This window comes from Lipophrys pholis, assembly GCF_963383615.2.
Source record: "Lipophrys pholis genome assembly, chromosome: 14".
Lineage (NCBI taxonomy): Eukaryota > Metazoa > Chordata > Actinopteri > Blenniiformes > Blenniidae > Lipophrys > Lipophrys pholis.
This window is the reverse complement of record NC_137633.1, coordinates 26,762,168-26,778,833: the sequence shown is the minus strand read 5'-3', so window position 1 is coordinate 26,778,833 and position 16,666 is coordinate 26,762,168. Positions and strand designations below refer to the sequence as shown.

Below are 16,666 nucleotides of genomic sequence, written 5' to 3'. Positions count from 1 at the left end.
TATATGACATTAGAGTGAACTTTAACATGAGAAAATTAGGCTTCTGAATTTAGTGTCGGGTAGTAAGATTTTGCTTTGCAGCATCAGACAGATACTAAATGACTAGAATACTTCTGTAATCTGGTGACTTGAAGTCTGTAACGTGATATAATGGAGGCTCAGGGAATGTCAAATATGTTACTCTGCTCTGACCTGGTGCACCTTAGTGTGTGTGTGTGTGTGTGTGTGTGTGTGTGTGTGTGTGTGTGTGTGTGTGTGTGTGTGTGTGTGTGTGTGTGTGTGTGTGTGTGTGTGTGTGTGTGTGTGTGTGTGTGTGTGTGTGTGTGTGTGTGTGTGTGTGTGTGTGTGTGTGTGTGTTTTCTCTCCTGTGTGTGATGGGATGTGGATGTCTCACTGTTGCAGACGTCTGAAAAAGCGAGCGGTGGAGAAGGTCTCCAAGCCAAAGGTTAATGTTTCAGCCGGTGGAAGGTACACTGCTGAAAACCCACCGTCCACACACACACACACACACACACACACACACACACACACACACACACACACACACTGACAGTGGGTTTTCTCCTCTCCTCCTGCTTGCAGCTTCTGGTTGATGTTAACATGATGTGGATGTTTGTTGTTTCATTTTTCATCCATCCACCGTTTGCCTGGTTTCAAGGTGAACTCTTCTCTCTGTCTAACATTACTGAAGTTACACAGATTGACTCCAGGACCAATTCAATTTAACTCCTTCTCAACAGGAAAGTGACTTAAAACTTTGTGATATTGTAAATATGAGGTTTTTTATTGTACAATATTGATCTAAATAAACACAATTTTCCTCCTGGATTTCTGTCAAAGCTTTTATAAACTGTTGATTCACAGCTGTTTAACCCTTTAATGTATTTTCTAGAAACAGCTCATATATCTCTTAGTTTTGCATGACTATATAATATATATAATAATATATAGTCTATATAGTCAATATAATCTTCTCTGATTCTCTTCGGTTTACACTGAAAAATTTGACGTCAACAAAATAAAAAGTAAAATTTCCAAATACCGTCATTTCCATGAAGAAACGCTGAACTTCTCTCATTTTCATTGACAGAAAATATTGATCATTTTAGCATGATTTATTGAACCAAACCACATTTCTTTTGTTTGAAAACGCATTAGAGTTGTTGATGGTGTCAATCTGTGGAATGTCCTGTGTGTTCTGGATTATTCCTTCTGATAAACTCTTCCTTCCTCGTCGCGGCTCGATGTTTGGAGGTCAGTACACGTTCCTTCTGGGTTGTGAAACAGAAATCAGCCCTGATCAGTTCAGATAATTCAAAAAGAAGTGTGTCTGGCAGCTACGCGACTCCGTGTGAGTCCACAGGAAAATAAAAGCTGTTTCACAAACTTTCTCACCAATTCACAACTTATAAAATAGATTTTAGCCACTAAACTTGACGACCGGCACCAAAAAGACCGAAGTCGTCAGTGGCTGAAGTTGAACACTTATCATGGCTGAATTTACTGTAAATCCTCTGGAACATGGAGCAGCGTCGTACAGAGGTGTAGACCGGCAGCAGGCCGCAATCCTAACTGCATCCCAGGACCATAGTTCTACTAACACAGGAATCCTGTTTCCATGTAACAGAAGACAGAAGAATTGAACTTCTTTCTGTGTTTCCAGGTTGTTTTCAGGTTATTTCCGTTAACGTGTCTGATCCAAGCAGCTGATGTTTGTGTGATGAAACCATCAGGTTTTATCTGCTGAGTGAATTTTGATCATCTATATTCAGGTTCTATTGACTCGTGTGGTTTGAGCGACTGTCTTTACCGTTTACACTGAAATATGGTTCGAAACACGTGTGATCTTATAAATCTCTGGAGCCTGTAAATAGCACTTTTCAAATCTCCAGGCAGTTTCATTACTTCTCATTATAAACTAATCTGAGTACACGGTGGGATTATATGTTACGATATTGCTTTGCTTATTAATTAGTTGTAGTTGAATATCATAAAGTCGTAAAGTGAATTTTAGCAGGAACAGCCTTCATGTACAAACATGTGTAGTACTAGTAGACTACAAGCATATAGAAAATTATTTTGTTTGGTTTTTGTGTATTTTGGGTCACTTTAGAAGTTATTACAGGTACAAGTAGCGACATTAATTGTTACTGATGTCAATATTGGCCCCAAACAGTTTTAAATCATGTATTATTATGCATTAAAGGAGGATCCTGGTTTGTTCAGGTTCCTTCCTAGGTTGTTCAGGTTCATTCCTAGTTTGTTCAGGTTCATTCCTGGTTTGTTCAGGTTCCTTCCTAGTTTGTTCAGGTTCATTCCTAGATTGTTCAGGTTCATTCCTAGATTGTTCAGGTTCATTCCAGGTTTGTTCAAGTTCACTCCTAGTTTGTTCAGGTTCACTCCTGGTTTGTTCAGGTTCACTCCTGGTTTGTTCAGGTTCATTCCTGGTTGTTCAGGTTCATTCCTGGTTTGTTCAGGTTCATTCCTGGTTTGTTCAGGTTCACTCCTAGTTTGTTCAGGTTCATTCCCGGTTTGCTCAGGTTCATTCCTGGTTTGTTCAGGTTCAATTCTAGTTTGTTCAGGTTCATTCCTTGTTTGTTCAGGTTCACTCCTGGTTTGTTCAGGTTTACTTCTTGGTTTGTTCAGGTTCATTCCGAGTTTGTTCAGGGTCCTTCCAAGTTTGTTCATGTTTATTCCTAGTTTGTTCAGGTTCATTCATGGTTTGTTCAGGTTCACCTCTAGTTTGTTCAGGTTCATTCCCGGCTTGTTCAGGTTCATTCCTGGTTTGTTCAGGTTCATTCCCAGTTTGTTCAGGTTCATTCCCGGTTTGTTCAGGTTCATTCACGGTTTGTTCAGGTTTACTCCTAGTTTGTTCAGTTTTGGTCCTGGTTTGTTCAAGTTCATTCTTGGTTTGTTCAGGTTCATTCTTAGTTTGTTCAGGTTCATTCAGGTTCGTTGCTGGTTTGTTCAGGTTCAATCCTAGTTTGTTCAGGTTCATTCCTTGTTTGTTCAGGTTCACTCCTGGTTTGTTCAGGTTCATTCCCGGTTTGTTGAGGTTCGGTCCTGGTTTGTTCAGGTTCAATCTTAGTTTGTTCAGGTTTACTTCTTGGTTTGTTCAGGTTCATTCCGAGTTTGTTCAGGTTCATTCCGAGTTTGTTCAGGTTTATTCCGAGTTTGTTCAGGTTCATTCATGGTTTGTTCAGGTTCACTCCTAGTTTGTTCAGGTTCATTCCCGGTTTGTTCAGGTTCATACCTGGTTTGTTCAGGTTCAATTCTAGTTTGTTCAGGTTCACTCCTAGTTTGTTCAGGTTCATTCCTGGTTTGTTCAGGTTCACTCCTAGTTTGTTCAGGTTCATTCCTGGTTTGTTCAGGTTCAATTCTAGTTTGTTCAGGTTCATTCCTGGTTTGGTCAGGTTCATTCCTAGTTTGTTCAGGTTTGGTCCTGGTTTGTTCAGGTTCACTCCTAGTTTGTTCAGGTTTGGTCCTGGTTTGTTCAGGTTCACTCCTGGTTTGTTCAGGTTAATTCCCAGTTTGTTCAGGCTCATTCCCGGTTTGTTCAGGGTCATTCCCAGTTTGTTCAGGTTCATTTCTAGATTGTTCAGGTTCATTCCTAGATTGTTCAGGTTCATTCCAGGTTTGTTCAAGTTCACTCCTAGTTTGTTCAGGGTCACTCCTGGTTTGTTCAGGTTCGGTCCTGGTTTGTTCAGGTTCATTCCTGGTTGTTCAGGTTCATTCCTGGTTTGTTCAGGTTCATTCCTGGTTTGTTCAGGTTCACTCCTAGTTTGTTCAGGTTCATTCCCGGTTTGCTCAGGTTCATTCCTGGTTTGTTCAGGTTCAATTCTAGTTTGTTCAGGTTCATTCCTTGTTTGTTCAGGTTCACTCCTGGTTTGTTCAGGTTTACTTCTTGGTTTGTTCAGGTTCATTCCGAGTTTGTTCAGGGTCCTTCCAAGTTTGTTCAGGTTTATTCCTAGTTTGTTCAGGTTCATTCATGGTTTGTTCAGGTTCACCCCTAGTTTGTTCAGGTTCATTCCCGGTTTGTTCAAGTTCATTCCTGGTTTGTTCAGGTTCAATTCTAGTTTGTTCAGGTTCATTCCTTGTTTGTTCAGGTTCACTCCTAGTTTGTTCAGGTTCATTCCCGGTTTGTTCAGGTTCATTCATGGTTTGTTCAGGTTCAATTCTAGTTTGTTCAGGTTCACTCCTAGTTTGTTCAGGTTCATTCCTGGTTTGTTCATGTTCATTCCTGGTTTGTTCAGGTTCACTCCTAGTTTGTTCAGGTTCATTCCCGGTTTGCTCAGGTTCATTCCTGGTTTGTTCAGGTTCATGGTCGACGTTTTAACATTGTTGTGTCTTCATGCTTTTTCTCCACCTTGTCTGTGAGCGTTGCAGTCTAACCCCTGTTTACCTTGCAGGCCGACATCCAAAGCTAAAGCTAACTCAAAGTCTAACCACAGCAGCCCTGGCAGAAGGTAATCTGAGGATGATCTCATCTGCGGGGGAATTCAGGAAGTCTGAACAGAACCACATGTCAGAAATCTGTAGACTAATAGTCCAAACCATCCGTAGTCTTAATGATTTAGGAATGTTTTTTTTATAGAAATGTCAAAGAAATTCATTGAATTTTATCTGAAGTTTATTACCTGAAAAGGAAAAGGAATTCCAGGTTCACATCTCAGGCACATTAATACACTATTTGGTGGAACAGTTCACATTTAGATGATTAAAATCCAGAGTTTTTAGTTGCCTGATTATTCAGACTCGGCCTGGAAACCTTCAGGAGTGTTGATGCGACTCCTGGAGGAGAAGGAACATGGTCTTAATGAAATGAGCTGCCGGAGCCTGATCAGCAGAGATAAAGTCTTTATCTGGTTTGTTCTGTTGCGTCGGGCTCAGAGGACTCCAGATGCCGGACAACGCCGCTGGAGAGATAATAACTGAGGCTCTGCGAAGCAGGAAACAAAAACACTGAGACTGAGTCACATAGAAACACACGACTCTTTAAACACACCGCGGTCACACACTCAGCTGAAACACATCAGGGCCGAACGGCAATCAGACACAGCAGGTCAAGTCAAGGAGCAGCAAATCTCAAGATGACACAAGAAACTAGACGAGAACCATGCTGCAGTTTTCTGTGTATTTTGATGGTTGGTGGAAAACGATCGTCCATCTTTATAAAGTTACTTTGCTCCGTCTCACTGGGATGATGGTTAATTTAATTCTTTCAGGGAGCAGAACATATGAAACACAAAAATAAAAGTATTTTATAATGTGAATAAAGTTCTTCACAGATCTGTCTGACAGGCTCAAATCAGAAATGGATTGTCACTTTTTGCAATTACAATCATGTTAGTTAAGTTAAGGTTAGTTAAGAGTTTATTTTATTTTCTGTACTAAATTCTGGTAGGAGTTTTATTTATTCTTTTTGCCACTTCTATATCTAGTTAAGTTAAGGTTAGTTAAGAGTTTATATTATACTCTGTGTGCTGCTCCTCTTCTATTAAGCTGCTGGAACTTAAATTTCCCTGACGGAGTCGTCCTAAGGGATTAATAAAACAAAGTCTAAAGTCTATGTAACCAGAGAGCAGCCAGATTATATATCAGGGTAATCCTAATCTCACCTCTAACCAGGTTATTTTCTAAATAATTCACCACAGGATGGGTTAAAATGATCTTTCTGAAAAAAAATGTATTTAGGACAGAAATGTGCAGGACATCTTAGTTTTTCATTTAAAACCTTTTTAAAAAAAAAAAAAAAATTGTTAATGCTTCTCAGCCGTCGTCTGTGTTGAAACTGAAGTTAGCGAATAAGATTCTAGGATTATTAATCCAGCAGACGGCCTGTTCTCAGCTCATCAGATGAAGACAACTAAGGCTGGAGCTTTTGAACATGAACGTTTAAAAACAAACTGGTGTGACAGTGGCTCAGTACTGCCGCCACTGGCAAGTGTCATTACTGCACTGGCACCACAGTCTCACATTATTCCTGCTATGATTTATCCATCAAAGTGAGAATGACTCTGCCTCCAAACGTTCTTCATCCTGGTGGTGATTGATAAGATCGATATGACTGATCTGAAGGGTGGAGCAGCTCAGTGACATCATAGAGTGGCGCGTTTGACGGACGCTCCCAGTTCAGTGTGGTTTGTTAGAACCCTGTAAGACCTCAACTTCATGTGGAGCTTTAGTTTCAGTGTGTCTGGAGGCCTGGGTCGTCTTGATGTGTGTGTTCATGCCCCCCCCTCCTCCCCTACCCACCCCCCCCGCCAGGTTGTATCTGGAGCGTCAGAACAACTTCTTCCACATCCACTCGGTGGCCTGCACGGGGACGGAGGTCCACCTGGCCGCCTGCCCTCTGGAGTTCAGCAAACCGAACTCCACCAGCTCCTGCCCTGGCGGCATGCCGGCCGTGGTCAGCTGCATGCCGGGGCCGCTCTTCATGCAGAACAGCGGCCTGAAAAAGAAACTCAAGACTTCGGTAACGTGACATCACAGACCTTCCTCTACAACCCAGGTTAGTTTCCGCTGGCTGGAGGTGGGCGCGGCTTTTTAAGGCTCACCTGTCTCCTTCAGAGCAACGTGAGGCTGAAGGGCGGCGCCCGGCTGGGAGAAGGTCGGGTGGAGGTGCTGAAGAACGGCGAGTGGGGGACGGTGTGCGACGACCGCTGGAACCTGCAGTCGGCCAGCGTGGTCTGCAGGGAGCTCGGCTTCGGCAGCGCCAAGGAGGCTTTAACCGGCGCCCGCATGGGCCAAGGTGAGGAGGAGGAGCAGCTTCATCAGGAGGCACCTCCACCCGTCAGGACATCACTTTCATGTTGCCAAGGAACTTTCTACTTCTCTGGATTATCTGATTCTAAGTGTAGTCATGGGCAAAATAAGTGCATCTTTGGAAATGTTTTATCTGTTAATCTACCTACTGCCTATAATATAAACCATCACCTCCTCCACCCACCCAACCTGGTTCCAAACAAAGGGGTCATTACCCAGCATGCACTGGGAGACGACCGTGGTGATCTCTGTGTCAATGTGCTTAAATGTGCCTGTGAAGGTGAAACGAGCTCAGGATGACGTTTGAATGCTGAGCGCGTGTGTGTGTGTGTGTGTGTGTGTGTGTGTGTGTGTGTGTGTGTGTGTGTGTGTGTGTGTGTGTGTGTGTGTGTGTGTGTGTGTGTGTGTGTGTGGTGACTGTAAGGCACCCCATGTTAAGGCCCCTATGCTTTGAGCATTGTACGTCTGCTGACTCTGCGCAGGTCGCAGGTGCACACATGATTGTATTCATACTCAGGGGCGACTGGTCATTAGGGGCAGGTGAGGTCCTGATGACACCAGGTGAGGCTGAGCCCCACCTGGTGTCATCAGGAAGGACTGCATGCAAAGTATGCAGTAAGATTATCTACAATATTTTCTTGTCTGTAAATAAAACCTCCTCTTATATAGCACGTAGTTCCTGTCATTCAGTTCAGGTGATTTTGACGCCTCGTGGGGCTTGAAGCCCGAAGCTCCACTAACTACATCATTTAGATGCTCAGAGCTGATTGGCTGCTGCTGATTGAGGCGGAGCTTCACAGAACTGGAGAGTCGAAGAAATACCAGCTTGTTAGCAGCTAAAATGTTAGGTCGATTATTTACGAGTACAAGTTTGAAACTCTTTCTTTAGTGGAGAAAGTGAAGGTAACTAGTGGTGGACTGAATTACACGGTGAGGAAAAGTTTCTAAAGTCTCATTAAATCAAAGTCTCACTGGTGGTTGAGTGGTTAAGCTTCCGTCAGACTATCAACAATGCCTGGTTTGAGTCCTGTCAATATGGTGGTTCTAATGTTGTGGCTAAAAGGTTGTGCGCACACTTTACTTTGGAATTCAGTAGTTTCACTATGTCCCCCGGCTCGCTCAGTAGGTAGAGCATGAGACTCTCAATCTCAAGGTAGAGGGTTCATGTCCCAAGCCGGGCGCCACCTTCCTGTGGGCTCTCCACCTTCCTGTGGGCTCTCCACCTGCAGGAAGGTTCTTAATGGTGCAATGTGATCTGGGTGACGGTGCTCAGACTGACACCACCCGGAAATGGAAAAGCGGGAGAAAATGTATGGATGGTGTCACTAGACCTGGAATAAAATCTTGCCCCACCAAGTATTTACATGTATTTACATCTAGAAACGCCACTGTCCATACTACACTCTGGGTTCACAGGTTCTCCACCTTTCCTAAAGTAGTTTATGTTTCACTTTAGGAGTTCTGAGCCTCTGGATCTTTATTTGCTTTTAAATTGTGCGCAGTGGGGGCGCAGCGGGGGCGCAGCGGGGGCGCAGTGGGGGCGCAGTGGGGCCGCAGCGGACCCCGCACAAAGGTGCAGATGACGATTTTTACATTACGCGAACGCATGAAGGTTCCCTTATACACACATACCGGTAAAACAACAGCTCGTAATAATCGTCTGCAGTGTGATAACTTGATGAAGATCCTCTCTGAGGTCTTCATCACCTCGTTCCCCATCAGCTCGTTTCCAACAGTCACACATGATCCTCACCTGAGGAAGAGGTGAAGGAATGCGTGGGGGTTGGGGGGGTTATTTCATACTGAAGGTTTTTAGTCACACAATTTCAAGTTCTGTGCTTCAACCTGCAGTTCTCTGACTAGGACAACCAGTATTTTGATGTTAGAACAGACGTTCCCTGGCTTTCTTGGAAATGTTCAGAACAAGGTTCCATGTCTTTAGTCGCTGACTGACGGCTTCAAGCAGCTAAAACTGTAAATCCACAGAGGAATGAGTAGAGTCGCTGTGAGAGGAACAAGCGGCCTTTTGAAGGGCTCCTGGTGGAAACGCTGGGTGGAGACGTCTGCTCTGTGGACGTTATGAAAGCTGCTGCGGACGAGCCGCTCCGTCACACCTCCACCTGGATCACCTTATGAAACAAACATTCCAAAACGTGAGCGGAGCTACGAACCGCTGGAGCTGAAGGAATTCCTTTCATGGAGATTACACAACTCAACCACCATGTGGAGCAAGAACAGCCAGGGAGGGAGAGCGAGCACACGGAGTGATGGAGGGAGAGAGAGGGTGAGAGAGAGCACATCAATGGAGGGAGAGTGAGCAGAGCAAGGGAGGGAGGGCGAGCACACGGAATGATGGAGGGAGAGGTAGCACAGTGAGGCAGGGAGAGTGAGCACCTGGATTTATGGAGGGAGAGAGAGGGAGGGAGAGCAAGCACACGGAGTAATGGAGGGAGAGGTAGCACAGTGAGGGAGGGAGAGTGAGCATCCGGATTGAGGGAGGGAGAGTGAGCACCCGGATTGATGGAGGGAGAGAGAGCACAGCAATGGAGGGAGAGCAAGCACACGGAGTGATGTAGGGAGAGCGAGCACACGGAGTTATGGAGGGAGAGCAAGCAGACGCGTGATGGGAGAGCAATGACGCTCAGAAAACATTTGGAAGCTGCATGTTGACGCTTCAAGTGACTCTAAAGGATCTGAAGTCAAAATGCCTTTAATCATTAATGTGTTAACACCAAGTGTGTGTGTGTGTGTGTGTGTGTGTGTGTGTGTGTGTGTGTGTGTGTGTGTGTGTGTGTGTGTGTGTGTGTGTGTGTGTGTGTGTGTGTGTGTGTGTGTGTGTGTGTGTGTGTGTGTCCAGGAATGGGTCCGATCTACATGAACGAAGTGAAGTGTGCCGGGACGGAGAAGTCGATCTGGACCTGCCCGTTCAAGAACATCACGTCGGAGGATTGTCAGCACCTGGAGGACGCTGCTGTTCGCTGCAACGTACCTCACCTGGGCCTGGAGAACACGGTCAGACCTGCACATCCTCCAAATGCTTCCCTCTCAAACACTTTGTTCTGTTTTGTCTGGAAGGTTTAATAGCAGATGCAGGAAAGTGATTTTCAGACTAATTTCTTAATATTGGAGTTCTAACACCGATACGATCTTAGATCGTATTACATGATAGTTTCTTAACCTTATTTCTTAACTTTCTATGAAGCAGTGCATCTTGTTCTGGAGTTGCTGCTCTAACAGTCTCTTTATGCACCCGGATGGAAGTTTTACAGCAAAAGCCTCACATCTGGAGTGAATAGTTATTTACTGTTGTCACAAAAAGACTTTATTTCTTCTTGAGGATTGACAGGAAGTCCAAAATGTTATTCTTCTTGATTAACTCCCTCAAAAATATTTAATGAGAAATAAATTAAAAAAACATTAATAACAACAACAACAATAATAATAATATTAATAATAGATGAATTCCTGACATCGTTGGTGGACACAACAATAATAATAATAATATACAGAAGTATTTTAGTTAGATTTGAAAGTTTATCTGTTTTTTTAGTTTACTATGAAAGCTTTACTGGAGATCAGCTTCAGTTGGCTCAGACGAGCTCCAGCTCCCCGAACACCGTGAAAATATCTGGGGTTTTTCTGACAACAGTAAATCCCTCTAACAGAGTATTTCTGGAGTGTTTTCCCAGAATATACGGTCCTCCCTGTAGAGTTCACTAAATGCTTGCTGTCGATACACTGAGCCGCCGGGTCACAGTGAACCGGGTCACACTGGACCGGGTCACACTGGACAGGGTCACACTGGACCGTGTCACACTGGAACAGGTCACAGTGGACCAAGTGACAGTGGACCGGGTCACAGTGGACCAGGTGACACTGGACCGGGTCACACTGGAACACGTCACAGTGGACCGGGTCACACTGGACCGGGTCACACTGGACAGGGTCACACTGGACCGTGTCACACTGGACCAGGTGACACTGGACCGGGTCACACTGGAACACGTCACAGTGGACCGGGTCACAGTGGACCAGGTGATACTGGACCGGGTCACACTCGGCGTGCCATGTATCTCTGTTCTAACCTGGCGGTCCCGCACAGATCCGAATCACAGGAGGGCGGACCCGCTACGAGGGCCGGCTGGAGGTGCTGAGCACTGACGCCAACGGGACCCAGAGATGGGGTCTGATCTGTGGGGAGACCTGGACCACCAAGGAGGCCATGGTGGCCTGCAGGCAGCTGGGCCTGGGCTACGCCAACCAGGGCCTGAAAGTAGGTGACGCCCAGCGCCAGGACGGCGGTCTGTACACACCTTCATATGGTCTATATGAAAATACTATACTGTCACCTGTACACACCTTCATATGGCCTATATGAAAATACTATACCGTCACCTGTACACCTTCATATGGTCTATATGAAAATACTATACCGTCACCTGTACACACCTTCATATGGTCTATATGAAAATACTATACCGTCTCCTGTACACACCTTCATATGGTCTATATGAAAATACTATACCGTCTCCTGTACACCTTCATATGGTCTATATGAAAATACTATACCGTCTCCTGTACACACCTTCATATGGTCTATATGAAAACACTATACCGTCACCTGTACACACCTTCATATGGTCTATATGAAAATACTATACCGTCTCCTGTACACCTTCATATGGTCTATATGAAAATACTATACCGTCTCCTGTACACACCTTCATATGGTCTATATGAAAACACTATACCGTCACCTGTATACACCTTCATATGGTCTATATGAAAATACTATACCGTCTCCTGTACACCTTCATATGGTCTATATGAAAATACTATACCGTCACCTGTACACCTTCATATGGTCTATATGAAAATACTATACCGTCTCCTGTACACCAGTCCATTAGTTACTGGATCATTGATTCACAAATGGATGGTTCTTGATTTTAGTGCATCAACAAGGCTCATACTGTAAAAAAAATCTTTTTGTGTTACGGAAGCTGTAATAAACATGTTATATATACTTTTTACATTGAAACGTTATTCAAAATGAGACCCAGTGATTAGAAACCAGATTCTTCCGATACCAAAGTGTCACATTAATCAATTGTCATCCAAGCCTTGAGCTGGTTGGTGAATATAAAGTCATCAAACAATCAATCTAAGTGAAGAACGAACTATGGGCAGTTATTATCATCAATATTATCATTTTCTAGCTCAAAACTATGACATGATTTCAGGCAACCAGCAAAAAGATTAAAATCAAAATACAGAATAAATAATGTCAACTGGGAGATCTAGGGCTGATTGGTGTGTTATTGCTCTCATTCTTTTTTTCTTTCACACATTAGAAACTCATTAAGAAAATAAAGGAGAGAATCAAGCTTATTTTCAGGACATTTGAGGTTTTACATTTGGTTTTATGCTCGTAAACTTGATCTTTAATCCATTTCCCTTCCACACAGGCAGTGTTCTACAGGTACATCTCAAACAATTTGAATAAGTGAACTAAAATGTTCACTATTTGTTGTCACTCAATTCAGAAAGTCAAACCCAGATATGATCTAGGCTCATGACACAGAGAGTGAAATATTTCAAGCCTTTATTTCTTAAAATGTTGATGATGATGGCGTACAGAGAGTGAAAACACAAAATTCAGAGTCTCAGAAAATTAGAAGAGGATTAACCCTCCCCCTAAGATCAGGAGAAAAAGGATATTTTAAACAAACTGTAAGACTTCTGAAAAGTCTGTTCATCTCGCTGCACTCAATACTTGGTTGCTCCTTTACCATGAAGTACTGCGTCTCAGCGGCGTGGCCTGGAGACCATTAACCTGTGGTACTGCTCAGGTGGAATGAAGCCCAGGTAGCTTTGATAGCAGCCTTCAGGACATCTGGTGTCTCTTACCGTCCTCTGGACAATAGCCAGAGATTGTCTCTGGGGTGCTGCTCAGGCCAGTCTGCTGGCCAATCCAGCTCAGTAACACCAGGGTCATTGAAGCAGGTTCTGGTACCTTCTGGTACCTTCTGGTACCTTCTGGTACCTTCTGGTACCTTTGGTACCTTTGGCAGTGTGGGCAGGTGCCAAGTCCTGCTGGAACATGAACTCAGCATCTCCATAAAGCTCGTCAGCAGAAGGAAGCATGAAGAGCTCTAAAGTTTCCTGCTGGACGCTGCCTTGACTGTGGACTTCAGAAGACCCAGTGGAGGGACAGCAGCAGAGGACATGGCAGGACAAATCATCACAGACTGAGGAAATTCACTCTGGACTTCAAGCAAGGTGGATTCTGAGCCTCTCCACCCTTCCTCCACCCTCTGGGACCTGGAGTTCACTCTTCCTCCACCCTCTGGGACCTGGAGTCCACTCTTCCTCCACCCTCTGGGACCTGGAGTCCACTCTTCCACCACCCTCTGGGACCTGGAGTTCACTCTTCCTCCACCCTCTGGGACCTGGAGTCCACTCTTCCTCCACCCTCTGGGACCTGGAGTCCACTCTTCCTCCACCCTCTGGGACCTGGAGTTCCAAATGAGATCAAAATGTTCTTTCCTGTGAAACAAGGACGTTGGACCACTGAGCAACAGTCCAGTTCTTGTCCTCCACAGTCCAGGTGAGACTCTTCTGACCTGGTCTCTTGTTCAGGAGTGTCTTGACCCCAGGAAGACACATTAGGATCCCATGTCTAGGATTGGTCAGTGCCTAGTGGCTCTTGATGCTCTGACTCCAGCCTCAGTCCGTCCTTGTCCAGCATTTTGCTGGACAGTCCTGTCCAGGCTGCGCTCCTCCCTTTTGCTGCTGGACCTTTTCCTCCCACTCCACCTTCTCTGAACATGCTGGATCCAGCACTCTGAACAAGCAGCTTCTTTAGCAAGGACCTCTAGTGGACGGTGTCAATGACTGTCTCCTGGACATCTGTCCAGTCAGCAGTCTTCCCCATGATCGTGTCGCCTCCTGACCCAGACTGAGACCATTTAAAGGCTCAGGGAACCTTTGCAGGGGTTTGGACTTCATCAGCTGATGAGCGTGAGACACCAGGACTTTACAAAACTCAACTTTTCCACAATATTCTCATTTTCTGAGACTCTGAATTTGGGGTTTTCACTCTGTAAGCCATCATCATCAACATTTCAAGAAAAAAAGGCTTGAAATGTTTCACTCTGTGTCATGAGCCTAGATCATATCTGGATTTGACTTTCTGAAACGAGTGACGAACAAATAGTGAACATTTTCATGATATTCTGATTTTTTGAGACACGCTTGTATACTGCCTCATTATTACCTCCCCTCAGTAATCCCGTCTCTCCTCTGTTGATACTCGAGGGCAGATTGTGATCCATTGGTGACTGAATCCTCTTGTTAACGTTCAGGGACGACAGTTGAACGTTGATGCATTAAAGAGTGACAGTAGATTAACATTTTCATATGGAACCGAAGCTTCTCGCTTCAAACAGGCTGATTGAAAGGTTCTAACCAAACTCACCACTAAACCACCTGAGCTGGAAACCAGAGCAACTAACCAGCTGCTGCTGCAGAGGGTCAGGGACAGGACAGGAACCCCCCCTCCCCCCCACCTCACTGACTCCCAGCAGGACGTCTCTGCAGATCCGGATTGTGGGTGGCCGCAGCTCTTATGAGGGCCGGGTGGAGGTTCAGGTTGGCTCCAGGTGGGGCACAGTGTGCAGCTCAGGCTGGACCACAAAGGAAGCCATGGTGGTTTGCAGGCAGCTAGGGCTGGGCTACTCCATGCATGCCATCACTGTGAGTACACCCATGACACTGTGAACAAAACACACACACACACAAATACACACTAAAGGTCTTCATCAGTCACTTCCTCTTCATACACACATCAGAAGCGAGTGTTGTGATCATTGAGCCACGTGGTTCTGGGGGAAAGTCTTTCTGTGACGGTAATCTCCACGTTACACCGACTTCTCGTCTCGTTTCCCGGAGCAGCGATATGACGTCCCACCGGGACCGAACCCAGACTGACCCCTATACTCTGTGTGTGTGTGTGTGTGTGTGTGTGTGTGTGTGTGTGTGTGTGTGTGTGTGTGTGTGTGTGTGTGTGTGTGTGTGTGTGTGTGTGTGTGTGTGTGTGTGTGTGTGTGTGTGTGTCCGTCCTCCTCCAAGGAGACATGGTACTGGGACAGCAGCAACGTGACAGACATGGTGATGAGCGGCGTGAAGTGCACAGGAAGTGAGATGTCGCTGAGTCACTGTCAGCACCACAAAACCGTCAGCTGCCAGAAAGCCGCTGCAAAGTTCGCTGCAGGAGTCATCTGCTCAGAGAGTGAGTAACACAGGTGGTGCTGGTACTGGTACAGGTTTCTGTTACTGGTACAGGTGCTGGTACTGATCCTGTTGCCAGTAATTTTCTGGTACTGGTACTGGTGCTGGTATTGGTGGTGGTACTGTTGCCGGTTTTAGTACTGGTGCCGGTACTGGTGCCCTTTCTGGTACTGGCATGGGTGCTGATGCCGTTGCTAGTAATTTTCTGGTACTGTTACTGATAGTGATACAGATATCGTCCCTGCTGGTGGTGTCCATACTTGTGCAGATACTGGTACTGGATTCAGATCAGTGTCAGTTCCCACTGAGTCCAAGACATTTTGCTTTTGCGTCCAGCCGCCTCGGACCTGGTTCTGAACGCCTCCCTGGTCCAGCAGACGGTTTACATCGAGGACCGTCCTCTTCACATGCTCTACTGCGCCGCAGAGGAGGACTGTCTGTCCAAATCTGCTGCCAAGGCCAACTGGCCGTACGGACACCGCCGTCTGCTGCGCTTCTCCTCGCAGATCCACAACATCGGCCGGGCCGACTTCAAGCCCAAAGCCGGGAGGCACTCGTGGGTCTGGCACGCCTGTCACGGGTGAGTTGGCCCGAATCAGAGGCAGAACCACAAAACAAAAAGAAAACTGGGGATTTTATGCATCTTTCTGCCCGATGTTCTTCTTCCTGTTATTCCATTGTCATGTCATATCTGTACTTGTTAATACAGCTGCAACTAACGTTTAAATGATTGTATTTCTTTTAGATAAAACCGTTTAAAAAAAAAATAAAAAAAAAATAAAATTTTATATATATATATATATATATATATATTCTGCCTTTTTGTTTGAAAACCAAAACATTTAGATTGACCAAACACAACTTGAACGTTCTGTCAATGATTTCAAATGAAGAAATAACTGAATGTAAAACCACCATCAGGGGCTTCACGTCAGTAACTATCGTCTTAAAGGTGCTTTCAGTCGGCACAGCTGATATTCCTCATTATTTATAAAGCACATTTAAATGCTGCTCAGGTTAATTGAACCGAAATAAACATGCAGATGTGCTCTGCTACTGTCATTAACCAGATAACGAGCAACAGGAGACAAGAACTACTGGAGCGGCTGCCATCTTGGATGGGTCTCTGCTTTGTCTTTGTCATTTCTTTCTATTGAGTAAGGAAGCAGACAGGAAAAGCCACATTTTATTGTACAAAAGCATCTCGGACCATAATCAACTTTCTGCTGTTCATAAAAAACCAAACCAGGTGAAAATCCTTGAATTATAATTATTGTGTGTAACTGTGAAAAACTGGAGCATCCTCATCCAAGATGGCGGCCATCAGCTCCAACTCGTCTGTACTTCTCTGTGACTGTAGCAGAGACTAACACCACGTGATTTACTCAGGTGAAGCAGGGGCATTTGTCTTTGGAATAAAAGAAAGGAAAGCCTCTTTTCTCTCCCTGTTCTTCAGACATTACCACAGCATGGACATTTTCACCCACTATGACCTGCTGAACGCCAACGGGACCAAAGTGGCAGAGGGACACAAAGCCAGCTTCTGCCTGGAGGACACCGACTGTCAGGAGGGTGAGTCTGACACACTCACTGAAATAAACTTTACATT

At 45.1% G+C, this 16,666-nt stretch overlaps 1 protein-coding gene across 11 annotated transcripts in view; it reads left to right on the top strand.

Annotated features, from left to right (window-relative positions):
• The window catches only part of loxl3b (lysyl oxidase-like 3b), a 30,648-nt gene that overhangs the window by 12,139 nt on the left and 1,843 nt on the right, over window positions 1-16,666 (top strand). For 4 of the 11 annotated variants that reach the window (XM_080479724.1, XM_080479729.1, XM_080479728.1 and 1 more), the window contains exons 5-13: window positions 403-468; window positions 4,410-4,466; window positions 6,268-6,475; window positions 6,571-6,751; window positions 9,623-9,777; window positions 10,868-11,038; window positions 14,899-15,058; window positions 15,394-15,637; window positions 16,514-16,629. In XM_080479724.1, coding sequence (XP_080335850.1) covers window positions 403-468; window positions 4,410-4,466; window positions 6,268-6,475; window positions 6,571-6,751; window positions 9,623-9,777; window positions 10,868-11,038; window positions 14,899-15,058; window positions 15,394-15,637; window positions 16,514-16,629 — 1,358 coding nt within the window. Of the gene's footprint in view, window positions 1-402; window positions 469-4,409; window positions 4,467-6,267; window positions 6,476-6,570; window positions 6,752-9,622; window positions 9,778-10,867; window positions 11,039-14,367; window positions 14,524-14,898; window positions 15,059-15,393; window positions 15,638-16,513; window positions 16,630-16,666 lie in introns of all 11 variants that reach the window. The other 7 variants (XM_080479733.1, XM_080479734.1, XM_080479725.1 and 4 more) reach the window with 5 other exon arrangements.